Raw genomic sequence first — 18939 nt, forward strand, 5'->3', positions numbered from 1 at the left:
AAGATCTAACAACGTAACCGCATCCTTTGTCATGTGCACTATAAATATATCATCGAACATATATTTATATTTTACATGTATATACATAAGCAATAACAAATTATATTACTCTGAATGGTACACTATAAAACATTTAAAAATATCAACAAAAATATGTACAAATAAAATCATCAAAAGTTTATAAAAGATCTTTTTTACTTATTTATATGTTTATGACGGCTTGTCAGTGTATCACAAAATGTCTTTTTCAAAAATACAAAAAAGGATAAAGAATTTATCTTATTAACTGGAAATTTATCTTATTAGCTCGAAAACTAACTAGCTTGCAATATGATTAACGTTTTGATTAAATAAATAAATCAATTGAGTGTTTAACTGATGACATTTCAACAGCGTGTGTATTGATATCACAAAATATCGGAACTTCTGATATAGTAAAAAATTGAGCAAAGGACCGTCAAATGTTTTCTTTGTAATAGAAAGAGCACCGAAACACGAGGTTATCTGATTTGTACGAGGGGGCGTAGCCCCCCGAGTATTAATCAGATTACCGAGTGTTTTGGTGTTCTTTCTCTTTTGTATCATAGTCAAACATAAAAACACGTTCCCTGTTGTTACAATATGAAACCCCGGCAAAAATGAACCAATGAACGAGCATCTAAATATCACATTTCTGTCGATTTCACTTTCACTGCCGTCACAGTATGTAAACCCCAGCAAAAATGAGCCAATCAATGGGCATGCTCTGGAGTGCGGGTAACTAATACCCGCACTCCAGTTAACGCACTGTGCATGTATATGTATACGATTTAACCCTGACACATTTTCAACAGAAAGGTCTCCAAACTATGATACAACTTATGATCGCTAAAGGTATATGTAACAGTAAAAGAAAATTTCGCAAGCATAGACATTTAAGTCTTTAGTTCAATGAAATTCCATTTATTCTGAGTATAAATAAATCAATTTACAGTTCTAAAGTATTGCAGCAAGCATTAAGTTTCTTAAAATTATGACATCCCATTCGGAATTCTTGACAGCGAGAGTCCCGCGTGTAACCCTTAACGCAATATTAAAAAAATAAAAATTCGGTAACTAAAATTCATTAAAAGTGTTTTGTAAATGTTTTCTGACATTTTTTATCAAATAATTGATACAACACCCATACCAGAAATTTTACACAGTAACAAAACTTAATCAGATCTTTATAAATATACATTTGTATTTATATTGCAATGAGAGATTTTCAATTACAACTTAGTGAATTCAGTCTTTTGAAATTCAGCTTCTTTCACTTCTTTCGTTTCATTCTCCGGTTTGTTTTTATTTTTACAACAGCACCTGCAAAACACTGTCAGTTTTTTAATGTTACGATCTAACGGATCAAGTGATCGCAATGGTTCTGGTAGGAACATCCAGTTACGTAAGATTTTAGGAAGACATTTTGGCGCCTTTCTTTGTAGAATATTTATCACGACTACGATAGCCAGAACAAAAACGATTGGTCCACATATTCCTGTCATGACTTGCCAACCAATCAATGAAAGTCCAAAAATAGCGCCCGGAAGTAAGAAAAAACCGAAAATAAGATAAAGGATCGGAAACCAACGATAGTGTGCGGTAACATTTCCAAGTGCCTTGGCCATTCCAATAGGAAATCGAAGGTATGGTATTGGAAAATAAAGCAATATGCCTGAAATGTTGAAGTAAAGATGTACCAGCGATATTTGTAAGGCTAGTGGAATATCCTCTGCGCTCTGTGCAAGGGCTGCCAAGACAGATGTTGTTGTTGTGCCGATATTGGCTCCGAGTGTCAATGGGTACATTCGTTCTACAGATATCACGCCAATTCCAACCAATGGTGTTAACGCAGAGGTAAATATAGAACTTGACTGTACAAGGATAGTTAAACCTGTCCCTATCAATATAGCCAAGTATCCAGTGAAATAAGCCAGTTTGCCAGGAAAGTCTCCATTGACGAACTTCTTTAGGATATAACTTATTTTTCCCTTCAGCATAGAATTAAGTGTTTTTACAATCAGAATGAGGCAGGCACACAGTATTACCAAGGCGACGACTAACAACACGATGCCAACGGTTGTATCACCCCAACTGTCCGCAACGCCTTCAAACAAGTATTTACCTGTAAACAGATACCATTTATTCTGTATTAAATACTAAGTTGTTACATTTCCAAGGTTACCTTAAGGCAAGTCTAACAGTACGACTTAGATCATTATCGCGTCAACTTAAACTAGATTGTTTTTCAGATTTTTAAATGCGCGACAAATAGTTTGGACTGCTGTGTTAGAGTACCACATTTAAATTCAAGAATTTTAAGTACTTTTGATATCTGAAGAATCATTCAAACAAAGATTTTAAAAATATTTCATATTGTGGTAATATATTTGTCCGTAAAATTGTATTACATTTTATTCAGAGAGGTGAATAAGAAACAATGATTCTATAAATGAAGCTTTAAATAAATGAAACATACAGTTTTTAGAGGAGCACGCCAATAACGTATTTGCAACATTCTACTTCCGCTACGCAAATTTGCTTGTAAATCTATTTACCTTTAATGTTCTATACGTATCATTATATGAGCCGCGTCACGACAAAACCAACGTAATGGGTTTGCGACCAGCAAGTATCCAGACCAGCCTGCGCTTCCGCGCAGTCTGATCAAGATCCATGCTGCTCGCAATCAGTTTCTCTACTTGTTATAGAGTTTTTAAGCGAACAGCATGGATCCTGATCAGACTTCGCGGATGCGCAGGCTGGTCTGGACCATGCTGTTCGCAAACCCATTATGTTGGTTTTGTCATTACGCGGCTTATATGTCTTTCAACGTTGTGTTTCAGAACCAAAACAAGTACAATCCCAGATCACATAATTATAATTCAGATAATGCTTACATTTTTCAAGACAAACGCTCTCTGAATCGGTATAGGAGTAATTCCAATGTGTCGATGTATTCCATTTTGTCACTTCAACATCTTCTTTCACACAACAATGCTTTATGATGGATTTATTCATGGCTTCTGGAATTCCATGCGCAATTTGTTCAATGATCTTCTTGTCTACCTGTACGTAAGTAATTAGTTGTATGTAAAAATGTATATAGTTATATATTCGCTGTCTATGAACTATATATATATATATTGTTTATATTATGATGAAAATGACCACAGAATAAGAAAAAAAATGTCATTATATTTTATTGAAAACGATTGAGGCATGCAAACCTACTCTGATAGCAGTGTAATATTTTTTCTGGAATAGTTTGTTCTGTTAACGTACAATGTTCATCTATATTAAATTACGTATACATTTTATGTTTAAAAACATTAAAGAAACAACATAATTTCACCGTATGTATATTTATTTCATCAGAAATAACTCTACACACTTTCATATTTGGCATATCCTTTGCTGTATTTGCAAAACCTTCACTTTGTTAGACTCGATAAATGTATTTGTCTTCCATGTATACAATCATACAAGGTGAATGGTAATTAAAGTGAAATGCCGGACAAAGCAAAGTTATAGGTAAAGCTTTACAAAAATTGCTATTTTGATTATTTGCCAACCATTATCAATTTTTTAAAAATGCTATGGCCTGCGTAATAGTAAACCACTTTGATTATTAAAAATATTGTTTTTTGATTAATAATTTACCTGAATAATAAGTGTTGTGAATGGTTCTGTAAGTGTTTTCAGGAATTCTTGATCACCCCCGGTGCTACTTTCTAAATTCATACTGTTTTTGGTCATCTCTGATAAGTGGTAAAGATACCCTGGAACAAATAAATGCAAAGTAAACTACCAATAAGTCAGACAATTACGAGTAATTTTATTCAATGCGTAAAACTTCTAGAAAAAAACTGGTACTATTTCTGCATTAGCGTTTAATTCATTATCTAAAAATAATAATTTACCCGTCAAAGATTCTAGAGGTAACAGTATGATAACTGTGAGCCAGTTGAACATGTCATGAACAGTCGCCCCAGCAAATGCACGTCGAAATTCATTCTGGTTGCCTATTTGTCCAATGGATACTAAAGTATTTGTCACAGATGTACCGATGTTAGATCCCATGACCATTGGTATAGCATTTCGAATAGGAACAACTGTAATAGATAAATTTCATTTATAATGCAAGTTATATAATACTCGACCTTAACCACTCGACCACGGACCCCACTTAATACTGAATTCAAAAACACATTCTCACTAATTTTGCACTTTGAGCTGGTGTCTATGTTAGTATTTTTTCACAATAACACGAAAACAACAAATAATGATTTGTTATATACAATTTGTATTCCTGTTAAATCAACACAAAGTATGCTATCATTTACTCACGTTTAGCAGCCACCATACTGACAATGATGGAAGTCGTTGTTGATGAAGATTGAAACAAAACTGTTGCTAGGATACCTATCATAAGACCAGCCACGGGGTTAGAAAGAACCTCGCTCTCAGAAAATACTGAGCTTGCAGCTCTGCCTACAAACAACAACAAAGTATGTCAGTTCAACATAACATTGGTGCTTCATGTTTTATGTTCTTAATTATTTCTGTATTTATTGATTGTATTTTCGTCATTTCTTTTATCGATTGTAAATAAATGCAAGAAAATCAACACTTTCTAACGTAAAGCTTCACAAATATTTATTATTTTATCAATTACTTTTAAATTTAAGTTTAAAATAATCTTTATATTGAAGTCCCGCCACTAAGACCGCAAAATATGGATGTGTCACTAGTTTGTCATTGAAGAAAACCGAATTTACTCCATATTTCTGAATTAAGTGCTTTGAAATCGCTAAACTGAACTTAATTAGCCGAACTTCATGTAACAAAATATACATCTTATTCTTCAATATTTGATGCATATGGTTTACTGAAATGAAAATAATTAAATAAGCCGCGTCACGACAAAACCAACATAATGGGTTTGCGACCAGCATGTACCCAGACCAGCCTGCGCATTCGTTGGCTTTGTCGTGATGCGGCTCAAATAAGAAACTCACCACCAATCAGTTTGAAGGCGTTGCCAAGAAAATCGAGGGAGCAGATGAACATGTAAAGCAACCCCAGTAAGCACACAAACTTTCCAAAGTAATCCCACAGAACACGTTTCACTTTACCGCATGTCGTTAAGTCTAAAAAGATACAAACAATTTGTACGGACGGCGTCTTGAAGATGAATGTTTATTTTTTCAGGACTTAATAAAATTTTTACATTCAACACAATTATATGTATAGGCCGCTGGTCAAATTCATATAAATCTATTGCCATTGTCATTGTATCTATCACTCTTATGACTGCTTTTATTTGGCTTTTAAGGCGTGTATTGTATGCACAGACAACTTCTATCTATGAATAAATTGTTAAATATATTCTTGTTGTATTTGTTTATAATAGTCATGGAAATTTACCTGACCAGGGGACAACCTTGACATAAAAATTGGTAATTTTCCAAGGATCTTCCTCCTGTTCAGCTTCTTCCTTTCCTGGAATTCCATCAGTTGTCTTTTCGTCCACACTTATTACCTAGTGAACATAATGTTCATTGTTGACTATATTGTCCACTCATAATAAAAAGCTTATCACTTTGTTCATTATGTATTTAAGCTGAGCCAAAAGTCTCTTGAATAAGTAACTGCTTCTTAGTTTGATTCTTGTATTCTGTTTGTTATATATTGTACGATATGTTAAACTATTGGCCATATATTTGTCATGATACTCTGTTAATGGTCAAAGTTAATGTTTATTTGCCGATTTGCCAATGAAATGAAATGTTAACGACATATTTTACAATATAACTTTGGCGAAAAAAGTGGCAAAGCAACCATTGCTCTCTTTCATTTCAATGACATGCTTTTAATTCACAAAAGAGGAAACCATTTCAAGTTATATAACCTTTGTGCATGATTATTGTGTTTGCAATTTGATTAAGTAATTTAAGCTTTGCATTACACTAGATTACAATAGCTTATGATTTAGATAGCAAAAGATTACAACAATTTCAAAGTTAGTTCACATAATATAAAACAATGACATCGCAGTAAATAATGAGTATGCATGCGATTAAACCATGCTATGAAAAGTAATTTACATAATTCGACACCTTTGTTTTCAAATTCACGAAAAGTTTTACTTGTTGATTATACAATTATTGTATCATTATTAGTTTATTTAAGTCTCATCCATTACATGTACATATAATACAAATATACATTCAATAAAACTTAAAATACATGTAAATGGTCATTCTTATAAAGAATTATTGTCTCTATGCTGTACAAAAAACAACAACAATTATTGTTGCTACGATATATTTGGAAAAGACCTCCATGTATATTTTAGGAACATAGATGACAAGATAGATACAAATGTATATAGATAGCATTAATGTAAATTAAACAACACTTACTATATCGTCATTGTCAGTCTTATCGGGCATGTAAGCAAGATTTGTGGTTGCGCCTCCATCCACCTGAAATACATGATGCATGTAATCAACTAATATTTTATGACGGTTTCAGGGGTTATGTGTAGATGGATATTTGACAAAGAAAGTATTACAATAGATTTAATTCTACAATATATATTTTAAGTACTTTTATAAAGTAAAAGTTTCTATTTATCTGGATCTTACACATTTAATAACATATGAGCCGCGTCACGACAAAACCAACATAATGCGTTTGCGACCAGCATGGATCTAGACAAGTAGAGTTGGTAAGCGAACAGCATGGATCCTGATCAGACTGCGCGGATGGGCAGGCTGGTCTGGATCCATGCTGGTCGCAAACCCATTATGTTGGTTTTGTCATGACATGACTCATATCATTTTCTTACTTTTTTGAATCACTGTATACTATAGTGAAGCCAGTTATTTATAAATCAGTTTAAATATTGTTTACTAATAATCAAGGAGAAATTCTCAAAGTATGAACATAGGTTAAAAATAAGTCAGATATTTCAGAATTTGATAATCACCAAACATTAAATACCAACACCAAAAACTGCACATTTATGTATCTTTTTAGTAGATCTATATTTTTCTAATTAAAATCCGTTTTATTTGTAATGTAACTAAAGAAGAAAATTGTTGATGGTATATACAATATGAACATATAAAAATATTTAAACCAAGGAATAAAAGCATCCCGAACCATGGCCCTTTAAGTCATTGTACAGTTCACAAATTATGAACACGGTGATAAAAGTTCAAATCCATGTATACATGGACGATGTTCGGATATCAATTGTCACTTACTTTGATTTTGAATTGAAACAAAGCCTTAATTGATATGTTGTTATCAGCACCAATAACCTTGTGTAATTATGCAGAAGTTTCATTTTATTTATCTATTATTATTTTTTTCTTTTTTGACAAGTGGCAAAATTCTTATTTGGTATTTTAAAAAGGAGAATATAGCGTTTCATAAACAATTAATACAAACCGCTTAGGGTCAAAATAGAAATTTAATAAACAGTACTAACATTAAAAGTTTATTATCGCAAACGATTATATTTACGAACTCGAGAAAAAAAGAAACCGGAGTTGGCGCATTAAACTATAATAGCTTAAAGGGAGCATTTTAAGGAATCGTGTTGTGCCGAAAACACTACGAAAAATAATTTATTCCCTTATGTACATCATGCGAAATTAACATTCAGATTTCAGCGACTTTAAGTGCCATTTTATGTCTAACCTACAGACATATATTTCGTTATCAAACTTATAAACGTTCTGAATGCTTTCAATCATACTTGGACACATGCCAAAATGTTAAAAGTTTACATAATTAGTGCTGCACATATTTTGCGCATCACGCATGTCTCCCCACTGCCTCTAGTTTTCGAAAGCATCTAGAATTTGTGACAAAACATAGACGAAATTAATTAAGGCATTGTCATCAGTGCCTCATAATAACTGTTATTATTGCGATTATTTTGAAAATTACAATGTTATCTCATTTTTTATAGAGATGTCAATAAAATAAATAAAAATAAATAAATGAAGTAAAATAAAATGAAATTTAAAAAAGAAACAAATAAAAGTAAATATAAATTTTGAAAATCAGTTGTAAACGAATATGAAAATTCATGAAGACTATAGTATAATATTACACTATATCTTATTATAAAATAATATTTTGCAGAAAAAACTTATGTAATGATGATTTAATATAATTTAATAATTGTTATTGATGTTGTACGGGATTTCGTGCTATAAAACATCTCCTACGTTTGCACTATAATTTTATTATAAAGAACATTCGATAACTATTTATTTAAGAAAGAATAAAATATATATTATAAAATTTTACCGGAACATGAAAGTTGTAGTTATATAAATGAAAGCTTCTATTTTCCCATTCTTTTACAATTTCCATTTTCTTTTGCTTGCTGTCCCAACTTTATAAATTTCAATTAAAAAGTGTATTATGTGATTTGAAGCTTTTATTATCATTAGAAATATGTAAGACCACGAAACAGGAAAACATGAAAAACATGACGCATAACCGTAGCATAATATGCATCAGAAGCAATCGTGCGTTCAATTAATACACTTAAATAATATCAAAATGCAAATGTACCAGTCGCGTCTAATATTATTAGAAATTTGTGTTCACTAAATCATGAATAATGTTTTAATTTTATGATATCAAAATGCAATTGCCTTAATAAATAATGTGCAATTATTTGTTACATGTATTCGTGTACAATATTTAGAACAGTTGGAATTTGAAGTAAAGCAAACGCTTGACTGATAATATTCACCTATGATTATCTGATTATATATTTGCATTAATATAATATGGTTCATACAGACAATTTTGGGTGAAATCAGTTAAAAAATTAGTAGTTTTGTTATATGTTATATAACAACTGAAATCTTTAAAACCAAATGCTTGTTTTGATTGTTTTCCCTACTCATGGTTTTACAACGACCTTTCCTCATGCTCTTTTACATAATTGTCATGACTTTGATATAGGTTCACTTTTTTTATTTATCATTGTTGAACAAATTTTGTGGAATATTATCTTCTAGTAACAATACTACTATAAGAAACAAAGCAAGTTATGTTTATTAGGCTATGAAATTAAAAATTGAAATAATTGCAAATGTTGCTGCTTCTTAAGTCCTTATTATATTTCAAATATTTGTTTTCAATAAAAAATGTGAATTATCCTAGTTCATTTTTTTGTATTGCAATTGTTAATCTATATAGATGTGTTTTTCTGATTGCAATCTTTAGTGTTATTTCTGTATATAGTTTGATACCTTGGCCATCGCTTTGTATTAGTAAATGGTATTTTATGCCGATTTCCCAATAAACTTATAAACAGTGTTTAACCTGTTAAAACATGGAGCGGGAAGTGCCACTGTATTAGCTTTTACTGTTGCTTGAAGGTAATTTTGGCAAAACCACACACTATCACATGCCAGTTTAAAAATGAAAGAACTCAAAACTTCAAAATGAAATTATTTTCATTTTATTATCAAAATACAAAGTGTCCGATGCATTGCTTTGTAAACATTATAATGTTTTAATCACATTTCTTTAGAACCATATACTTTGTACTTGTATAATTGTGATAAAAATAAATGCGATTAAGACAAACTTATTGTTCAGTTAATTTTGAGCATATCCGTAAGCTTCTATGACTAATATATTTTCAATACTTTTACTTTTATCATTGTTTTTAAGATGCATCGTATTAATGTTAACATGAGATATATTGAAATTTAAATATTCATGCAAACGATTACACATTGATTATAATTTCATATTAAGATATCATATAAAGTTTTTCTTACCTGTAAATTATATGGTGGAGGTGGGTCAAATACTTTTGCAGAATCGCCACCAAGCTCCATTTCGATCCAGACAGTCAGAAGCTTAGCGAGGTGGTATGCCCGTTTCTCGTGCCAAACTGCGGCTGGCGCTTTCAAACAACTCGACTTTTTTCGGAGACATTTTTCTTTAAATACTGACCCTTACACACCGCCGGGTAATAAACACAAGTGTATCATGAGTGAAAATCAAACTTTCTAATTTCCATATCACGTCCTTTACCTGGTTCATTTATCTAGATGTATTCGTGTCGTTCAATAATCGACCAATAACGTTCAACTGTGTATGCAAATGAGAAAGGCAACAAAAGGGAATGCGATTAAAACAAAAGTAAGACATTTAAAAGAACTATTAACCGACATGTTTCAGACAGTTTTGATACGAAATTCGTCCGCTATTTATAATCGAATGATAAAACAGTATCAATTCACAGGATGGCATGAGTTCACATTAAGGATCTCTTATAATGTCAAAAACCTTTTAAAATGTAGATCAGATGATATTTCACTGCAAGCCACTAAAGGGACCCCACCGAGGTTTATTGACAAGACAGTACTTGAAAAAAAATTTGGAGATTGATATTTCATTTGATGTAGACATAGTTCTAGACTAATAACCGGTGTTCAGATCTGTTCACTCGCTCCATTTTTTGCAGAATAATTATTCATATTGTGTAATTTGACCAAAAAATGAAAAGCGTTTTAATGCTTTTCACTCAATTTTGGATTAATTAAGCACTAAAAAAGGTTTTAAATTTATATTTATTTCTGAGTAGTTCTCAACTCTCTTTTGCAGAGCTCTTATCTGTACCAGTTGAGATAAGAAATTCAACTTTTTTAGGCTTTTGGACCGCACTATAGCTCCTTTTAAGAGAAGCAAAGTAATGAAAGTTTAAATAATAACAACAACAACAACAACAACAAAGACAACAAAAAAAGGAAGGAAAAAAAAGACAAAGAAAAGAAAAATAAAATAACCCCCCCCCCAAAAAAAAAATAAATAAAAAAAAAATAATAATAATAAATAAATAAATAAAAACAACAACAAGAAACGTATGATGTAAATATTTTGCTAAATAGTTTAGACTACTTGTGTTTCTTTTTTATACCCTGTATTTTCTTAGTATTTCATAAAATTAATTCTAAATTTGTAATTATGGTTACTTGGCGTTCTTGGTTGGTATATCTGACATGCACTTGCATAAGTTATAAGTTATATACTTGTCTAGGTCAAAGTCAAGTTTATTTAACATTGCAATTGACATACTGGCCGAATAAATGCCAGTTTACTTACTGTGATAGAGATCTATATATTGATTGACCTCAAAGGAAGTAAATTCTTTCACGATTTGTTTTCCCATTTATTATAACAAATTTGTAAAACATTTTTTTCAACATTGGATCAATCCAAACTTTTTCAAAAACCCAAACAAACAAACGCATGAACGAACAACCAAATGCAGTAAAGTTGTAGAATTAACACACAGGTTTTATATACGTGTGATGTTCTCATTAGATATAATTTAAATTTTGATAAGGTATACCTTCTCCTGTCATTCAAAATGCTCGCCATCAGCCCCAAGCTACCAATCCAATTTTTAAAACAGCGGACCATCTCTTGGGAAAAGGGAGGCTGAAGATGGACGATTACTTATACTCAGTCGCCACAATCATTGTCACAGCGTGTCCATTATGTGCACCTGCATTGTCATGTAAGATGTGGATGTACTTGGGTTACAAATTTTATGATAGTAGTCCTTCAATTTTTTGTGGGAAAACATTTCTTAAGAACTTAACTGTAAATAATTTGCATAAAATGAACGTTCATGAAAATTACATATAAAACAGTTTTCATTGTCCTAATTTTCTTTGCAAAACTACAACGCTTTGGATCTTTGGTGGTCTCAATGTGCCCAGTCGGCCCGCTTAGCTGAGTAGGGAGAACATCAGATTTGTAGTTAAGGTGTCTCTGACTCGATCCTCAAGCGAACTCTGTGATCCAGGTAAACCGATAAGATTGATTTTACTTGTAGTTGTATCAGTTGCAGGACGACATACGCGAGCAGCAACCTTTAAGTTGTTTGTGCCTTTCTTCTTAATTAATCAATCTACCTACAAATAGATGTAGATTTATAGAACATTTGACCAAACACATTAATGTCGCTTTTTCACGTTATTAATCTACAAGTTTTATACCAAGGTAGCAATCTACCATATCTAAAATTGAATTTGCGGTTCTGTTGGCAGTCATTTTGTATATGAGCCACGCCATGACAAAACCAAAATAATGGGTTTGCGACCAGCATGGATCCAGACCAACCTCAGGATCCATGTTGTTGGCTATCAGTTTCTCTACTTGTTATAGGATTTGTAAGCGAACAGCATGGATCCCGATCAGACTGCGCCGATGCACAGGCTGGTCTGGATCCATGCTGGTCGCAAACATATTATGTTGGTTTTGTCATGGCGCGGCACATATGAGTGTTATGAAAACAATGTTCATTTTACGAAGGTTAATGTAATTGCGAGGGAGTTTTTCCGGATGTTAAGCTCCAGTATTGGCTCAGGGTACATTCAACAAGAATTTTACGAAATAAAACACAAATGATATAATTTTTCTTTTTGGAAAATCCATGGTAGGCAAAAGTTTTTCTCCTGCCATATAAAACATTGTGAAACTTTAATAATTTGAAACGATACATCAAAGGCATGAATTATTGATCGACATGATGACTTTTATATTATTTGTCTATGTTATCCATCTATAATATCAAAGTCTATTAAAGATTGAGTCACATCATCTCTTAACCCGTAGATGTCATTGCAGCTTGGAATAATGTTGGGTTTGGACACGATTTCATTCCTCTTTCACCACATTATTCTAAAATGTATTTTTCCATTTATACATTATGCATGACCGATACGTAAACCATGCTAAAATTATAAGTTTGTATATCTTCTTCACTTGAAATAGGTAAAACTACATATTTCCAACTAAGAATTAGAGGATAAAAACGCTGTTGACATGTCGTATCTAAAATATCATGGCTGAAATTTTGTCCTCAAAATAATTAAATGTTGAAAAAAAGTAGAAAATAATCCGCTGTTTATTAATAATTAAACACTAATTTTCAGAAAAAATACACAACAATTGTTTAATAGTTACTGATAATTACGTCGAAGATATTAAAAATTCAACGTATTACCTTGAAATTGTCATGATTTGAAACTCCAACAAAAATAAGAAAAAATATCAAGTGAAATAAAATTATACATATACATCATATCAAATTTGAAGGGATTGTTAATGGTATGCAAAATCATGTATTGAGAATTTATTACCAATAAAAACAAAAAAAATAGTATATAAACTGTGCACGGCAACGAAAAAAAACACTAGTTCGTAATGGGAAATTTCCAAAACAGTTCATGTACATATTGACAATGATTCGGCGCTAATGGACTGAGTTCTTAAACTTATCTAAATATTCGTAAACGTTTTCTTGCCTAAAAGGGAACAGATATTAGTGGGTAATGTATAAGAATAAACTTGATTTACATATCGGACACATACGAACTGTATGTGTCGGCCGATGGCAAAACACAAAAACATCAACAACAAAACCCAAAACAACAGCAAGCACAAAAACCAACCCAACAAAACAACAACAGCTATTTGTATTTTGTTTTATTGTGTTGTTCAGGAAACAATGTAGCAATTTTCCACCAATCCAATGAAAATTATACATCGTTTTAACGTTTAGATATATTGCTTGTTCCAACTTATTGGTTGCCAAAAGCATATGACCTTTTGAGGTTGTGACATATAACAATAAGAACAAATCTAAACAAATTCTTGCCTCGCTGATATTACTGTAGAAACAATAACATGATATTCTACCCATTTAACTAATACAGGACAGACCAGTTCCCGTTAATGCGGAAAGTCAAAAGAGACAGAATGCAATTCTAGTTAATAATGATTTTTTGTTCAAGCAAGCAGGGTATTGAACCTGACACCTCCAATATGCCAGAATATCAAACCTCATTACAAGGTTGTCACCCGAGAGACTATGACCCGCAAATAAAAGGTGTGTTTATTATTGTGTCACCCCAACTGAAAGAGTCAGCCTTTTCTGACTTATGAGACACCTTTTGCTTGCATACCATGTACCTCCCAACTCCTACCACAATGCCACGCGGCTCACTAAGCGGCCATTTTGGATTCAATCAACACTAACCGTGGGGCTCGAACCTTCGACCTCCCGATCCGAAGATGGACGCCTTCACAACTAGGCCAATGATACCTTTTATTACAATAATTAAAATTGTATGTAAATACATTATAAAATTGAGTAATGAGATTGATTTCATGACGGTTATTATTAATTTGTTTTTCAAATCAACGAACAAGAAATGAAGTTAAATAAATTAAATTTGTATCAGATAGAAACGATTGCTTTAGTTTCTATGTTTACATAAACGGCTTACAGTATTTACAATCAGATAAGATATTTTATAAAGCTACCACACAAGAGCACATATGCATCACTGATGATAACTTTATGGACATGGTAATAAATAGCAAACACAATCTAGAGTTGTTAAAGATGTCGCACACTAACACTATGATTCACTTACTTCTAATTATGTAAATTTTCTATTTATAGAAACAATTTGGAATTATTTACGACAGTCATATGAATGTGTCGAATTAATAAATTATTCCAAAAGGATGACTTAAAGTAAAGCAATCTACAAGTTTATATAATGTACATTAGGATACAATTCATTGATATTGATGTTAAATTTTCAAAAATCTTCTTCGATTGATATATCAAAATTCGGATTTTTTTTCTTTTTGTATTAAAATAGCGATTTTTTTAAAAATGTTAAATGCAAATTTTTCGACTTGGGAGATAGCATTACTATCAATATTTATTTTCTATTAGATGTGCAAATAATGTTGAAACTTGGAACATACACGTATCATTATCAAAAACAAAAATATTGTATGTTCGGTTAAGGTTGGTACCAAAGCATAATAATAGAATTTTAGAATTTAAAGGTGTATAACGCGACTCAAAATGTGTTATAACGCGAAAACAAAAGGCGTAATAACGCAAAAAAGGCGTATTTATACACGTCATAGTTGTGCAAGAAGGTGAAAATCTGTCTGAAAGGAATAATGCACTCGGGTGGAAGCCCTCGGGGCCATCATTTTTTTTGCATACCGATTATCACATTCCGGTCCTACTCTGTTGTGTATTAATCTCTTAGTAACTCGAAAAAGGCGTTACAACGAGAATAAAAAGGCGTTATTACGCAAAACAACAATTAAATAAGTCATTTTAGATATATGAGAGGCACTGACGTCAAGATATCTATTATAAGAGAAAAACATATGTTATGAAGGAACAGATACAAAATGAAAAGTTTGTTTTAATACACTTTACTCAGAAATGAATATTAAGTTATTATGACCACAATATGCTGATATCAAAGATGTCAATTCAGTATTAAATTCAGCTTATATTGTTAATTATTGCCTTCCTAGGACAATTATTTTCATGTGTTATAGGAGCTAAACAATACGGGTATTTCCATGTGTAATAGGAGGCAAACAATATTTTCATGTGTTACAGGAGCTAAACAATACGGGTATTTCCATGTGTAATAGGAGGCAAACAATATTTTCATGTGTTACAGGAGCTAAACAATACGGGTATTTCCATGTGTAATAGGAGGCACATAATATTTTCATGTGTTATAGGAGCTAAACAATAGGGGTATTTCCATGTGTAATAATAGGCAAACAATATTTTTATGTGTTATAAGAGCCAAACATTATTTTCACGTGTAAAAGTAGGCAAACAATATTTTCATGTGTAATAGGAGCTGAACAATACGGGTATTTTCATGTGTAAAAGGAGGCAACCAATATTTTCATGTGTTATAGGAGCTAAACAATACGGGTATTTCCATGTGTAATAGGAGGCAAACAATATTTTCATGTGTTACAGGAGCTTAACAATACGGGTATTTCCATGTGTAATAGGAGGCAAATGATATTTTCATGTGTTACAGGAGCTAACCAATACGGCTATTTCCATGTGGTATAGGAGCCAAACATTTTTTTCACGTGTAAAAGTTGGCAAACAATATTTTCATGTGTTATAGGAACTGAACAATACGGGTATTTTCATGTGTAATAGGAAGAAACAATATTTTCAATTGTTATAGAAGCCAAACATTTTTTCTCGTGTAATAGGAGGTAAACAATATTTTCATGTGGTATTGGAACGAAATAATATTTTCATGTGTATTAGGAGGCAAACAATATTTTTATGTTTTATATGAGCAATTAATATGTTCATGTGTTATAGGAGGCAAACAATATTTTCATGTGAAAAAGGAGGCAAACAATATTTTCATGTGAAAAAGGTGGCAAACAATATTTACACGTAGAAAAAGGAGGCAAACAATATATCCATGTGTTCTAGGAGGCAAACAATATTTTCATGTAAAATAGAAAGAAAACAGTATTTTCATGTGTAATAGGAAGAAAAATATATGTTCATGTGTAATATGAGATAACAATATTTTCATGTGTGATTGTAGACCAAAATATTTTCATGTTTAATAGGAGAAATAATATGTTCATGTGTAATAGGAAAAAACATTTTTTTCATGTGTAATAGGAGGTTAACAATATTTTCATGTGAAATAGGAGGCACACAATATTTTTATGTGCTTTTTAGGCAAACAATACTTTCTGTCTATAATGAGCCGTTTTGGACCTTATTTAATGTACTCTAATTACTTTCCAAATAACATGCCTAAGATTTTAAAATGTTAAGTTGTCTTTAAAAACAAAAGCATAAAAACCTACTTTACAATAAGTGTGAACGTTTGTTCAATGATGTTAAATTGATTGTAAAGGTCTCTATTAGTGATGGGGAAATTAAGAGAGATATGTTATTTACCTTAAACTCTGGTTGAACCTTAAAAGTATGGATCATAACTCATTTATGACCATTTTATGTGTGGCTCACGCCCTATAAAATAGCTACAAGTGCTCTTCTGGTCCTCAATTAACATTTACACTGATTATACAAGTTCACAAATAGATATAATTTATGATGATATGCAATTAAATTTTGTCACATTTATGAAGCTTTGAGTGAGGCGTTAATTATGTGATGATCTCGTTTAAACAAAGTGATTGGTTAAGAAAAAGCAACAGCAATAACAACATCAACAAAAGGGTTTCTTCATTCTTCAAATATTTTCACAGAAATAATGAGAGATATATTTCATTTCAATTATGCTTTACCTCAAGAATATTGTCATCATTTTCTTAGTTTGATAAAAAGAGAAATTTGATTTAATGATACTTGCAAATATTCTAGTTGTATTCAAATTGATCGTAGTGTTACTTTAAGAAATGCGCACATGCTTTTATGAAATGTTTCGAATTTGTAATGGTAGTTTTTATTTGTTTGGGTCGTCAGACCAAACAAATAATGGTAGCGAAATTTCAGAGTCTAATGTTGTTAATTGCAAATGCCGAAAGTAGTGCACTTTTTTGAAGCGGTTACTTCCTTTTATATGTACACTAACGCCGAAAAATTCAGGGGAGATCACTGCGTAAAGATGGTCAAAGACAGGCTCATTCATTTTCAAGCAAAATAATTACCGAATGTTTGAAAATTTCTAATATTGTTTTATTGTATTTTCTGATCGATAAGTAAATACAAAGCGGACATTCAATCTCTGACACAGAAGTTCTACGACAAACCTAACAACAAGAAGTTCTTAAAACAGCTTAAAACTAGCGATTTAAAAGAAAGATCAGAAAATACCACAGACCTTGCAGCCCCTTGATTCTTTATACATCTTTCTATACATGCTTATAGTAAGCTCCAGAATTATTTACATCTGTGTTAAACAACAGTTAAAGTGGTTACAAGTCCTAATTTAGAATAATATGGTTTTTCTTCAGGCCGTTTACATATAAATTCACCGTATTTTCTGATCTTTGCAATCTAAATCGTGCTGTATATCTGTATGTATTTTCCTGTATAAGTTTATTTTTATGTACTATAATTCATCTTGCAAGGCACCAGAGTTTGATACATGTGGAATTTTGCATAACTAGAGTTGCATCAAAAATCATTAATGTTCAAATCCCAGTAAAAGCAACTTTTTTTTTCAAATTGTTTAAGTCAAATAAACATTGGATTGAATATCTGTGTTGCAATTAGTCTTATAGCCAATTTACTACAATTAAAACGCTTGAAACCATTGGTGGCACTATACATATAATCTAAAAACCTGTACCTTTCTACATTCTGAGACCCAAACAAATTCAGCGCCTTCTGTGCTTTGATTTATCTTTTGTGTCTGTTATTTTGATAATATCTAGATTAATGTCTGACTGAACATAAAGAAGCAGCAAGACAATGACACGATGTAAAGTAGAATTTATTTAAATACAATTTTAAAACGAATAACGAAATTGATTTCAATGATGGTAAGTATCAGATTTATATCATTTTTTATTTTGATTTTGAAATCGATTTTTACAAAGGCAAGGGAAGGATAATATAAATTAATATAATTATCTTAAACCTTTCATGATTGAAAAAGAATCATGAAAATGATAAAAACAATCACCATCCTTCTTTATGAGAGCCTGAAAGTAATCTTTTAGTCTTTTATGCCAGGTTTAGGAGGTACAAATCTTATGTTGATAATTTCCCCAAAATAACATTTTTGCTACTAGTTCCAATTCATATAATTAAGGAAAATATATCTTAGTATGCAATGTATATTGTAGGGTTTTCACATTATGTTTTTATACGCAATTTAAATAAATATTTTTTGCTGAAAGTCGTGATAATATACATTGAACTGATGCAAAAATATAAAATGCACATAACAATAACATTGTAATCAGGGATTTTATTGTTGGCAGGTGTACATTCTAGCATTTACGAGTTTTTCATAACCATCTGCTTAGTTTTAAAAGAACGTAAAAGCATATATCACA

At 31.5% G+C, this 18939-nt stretch overlaps 1 protein-coding gene across 2 annotated transcripts; it reads right to left on the reverse strand.

Annotated features, from left to right (window-relative positions):
- Positions 1-1087: 1087 nt before the first annotated feature.
- Positions 1088-10041, reverse strand: LOC132744537 (sodium-dependent phosphate transport protein 2B-like). Of its 2 annotated transcripts, none has more exons than XM_060733285.1 (9): positions 9849-10041; positions 6447-6509; positions 5449-5563; positions 5040-5171; positions 4369-4512; positions 3942-4133; positions 3682-3800; positions 2919-3087; positions 1088-2143 (listed from the first exon to the last, which is right to left on the reverse strand). In XM_060733285.1, the coding sequence occupies exons 1-9, from the start codon at positions 9906-9908 to the stop codon at positions 1251-1253; spliced, it is 1887 nt and encodes a 628-aa protein (XP_060589268.1). In that variant the 5' UTR covers positions 9909-10041; the 3' UTR covers positions 1088-1250. The 2 variants fall into 2 exon arrangements, with proteins under 2 accessions (XP_060589268.1, XP_060589267.1); XM_060733284.1 differs by lacking the exon at positions 9849-10041 and adding an exon at positions 8353-8496.
- Positions 10042-18939: the final 8898 nt, after the last annotated feature.

Source organism: Ruditapes philippinarum, unplaced genomic scaffold (assembly GCF_026571515.1).
Source record: "Ruditapes philippinarum isolate M1 unplaced genomic scaffold, ASM2657151v2 ctg8663_1_1_1_1, whole genome shotgun sequence".
Lineage (NCBI taxonomy): Eukaryota > Metazoa > Mollusca > Bivalvia > Venerida > Veneridae > Ruditapes > Ruditapes philippinarum.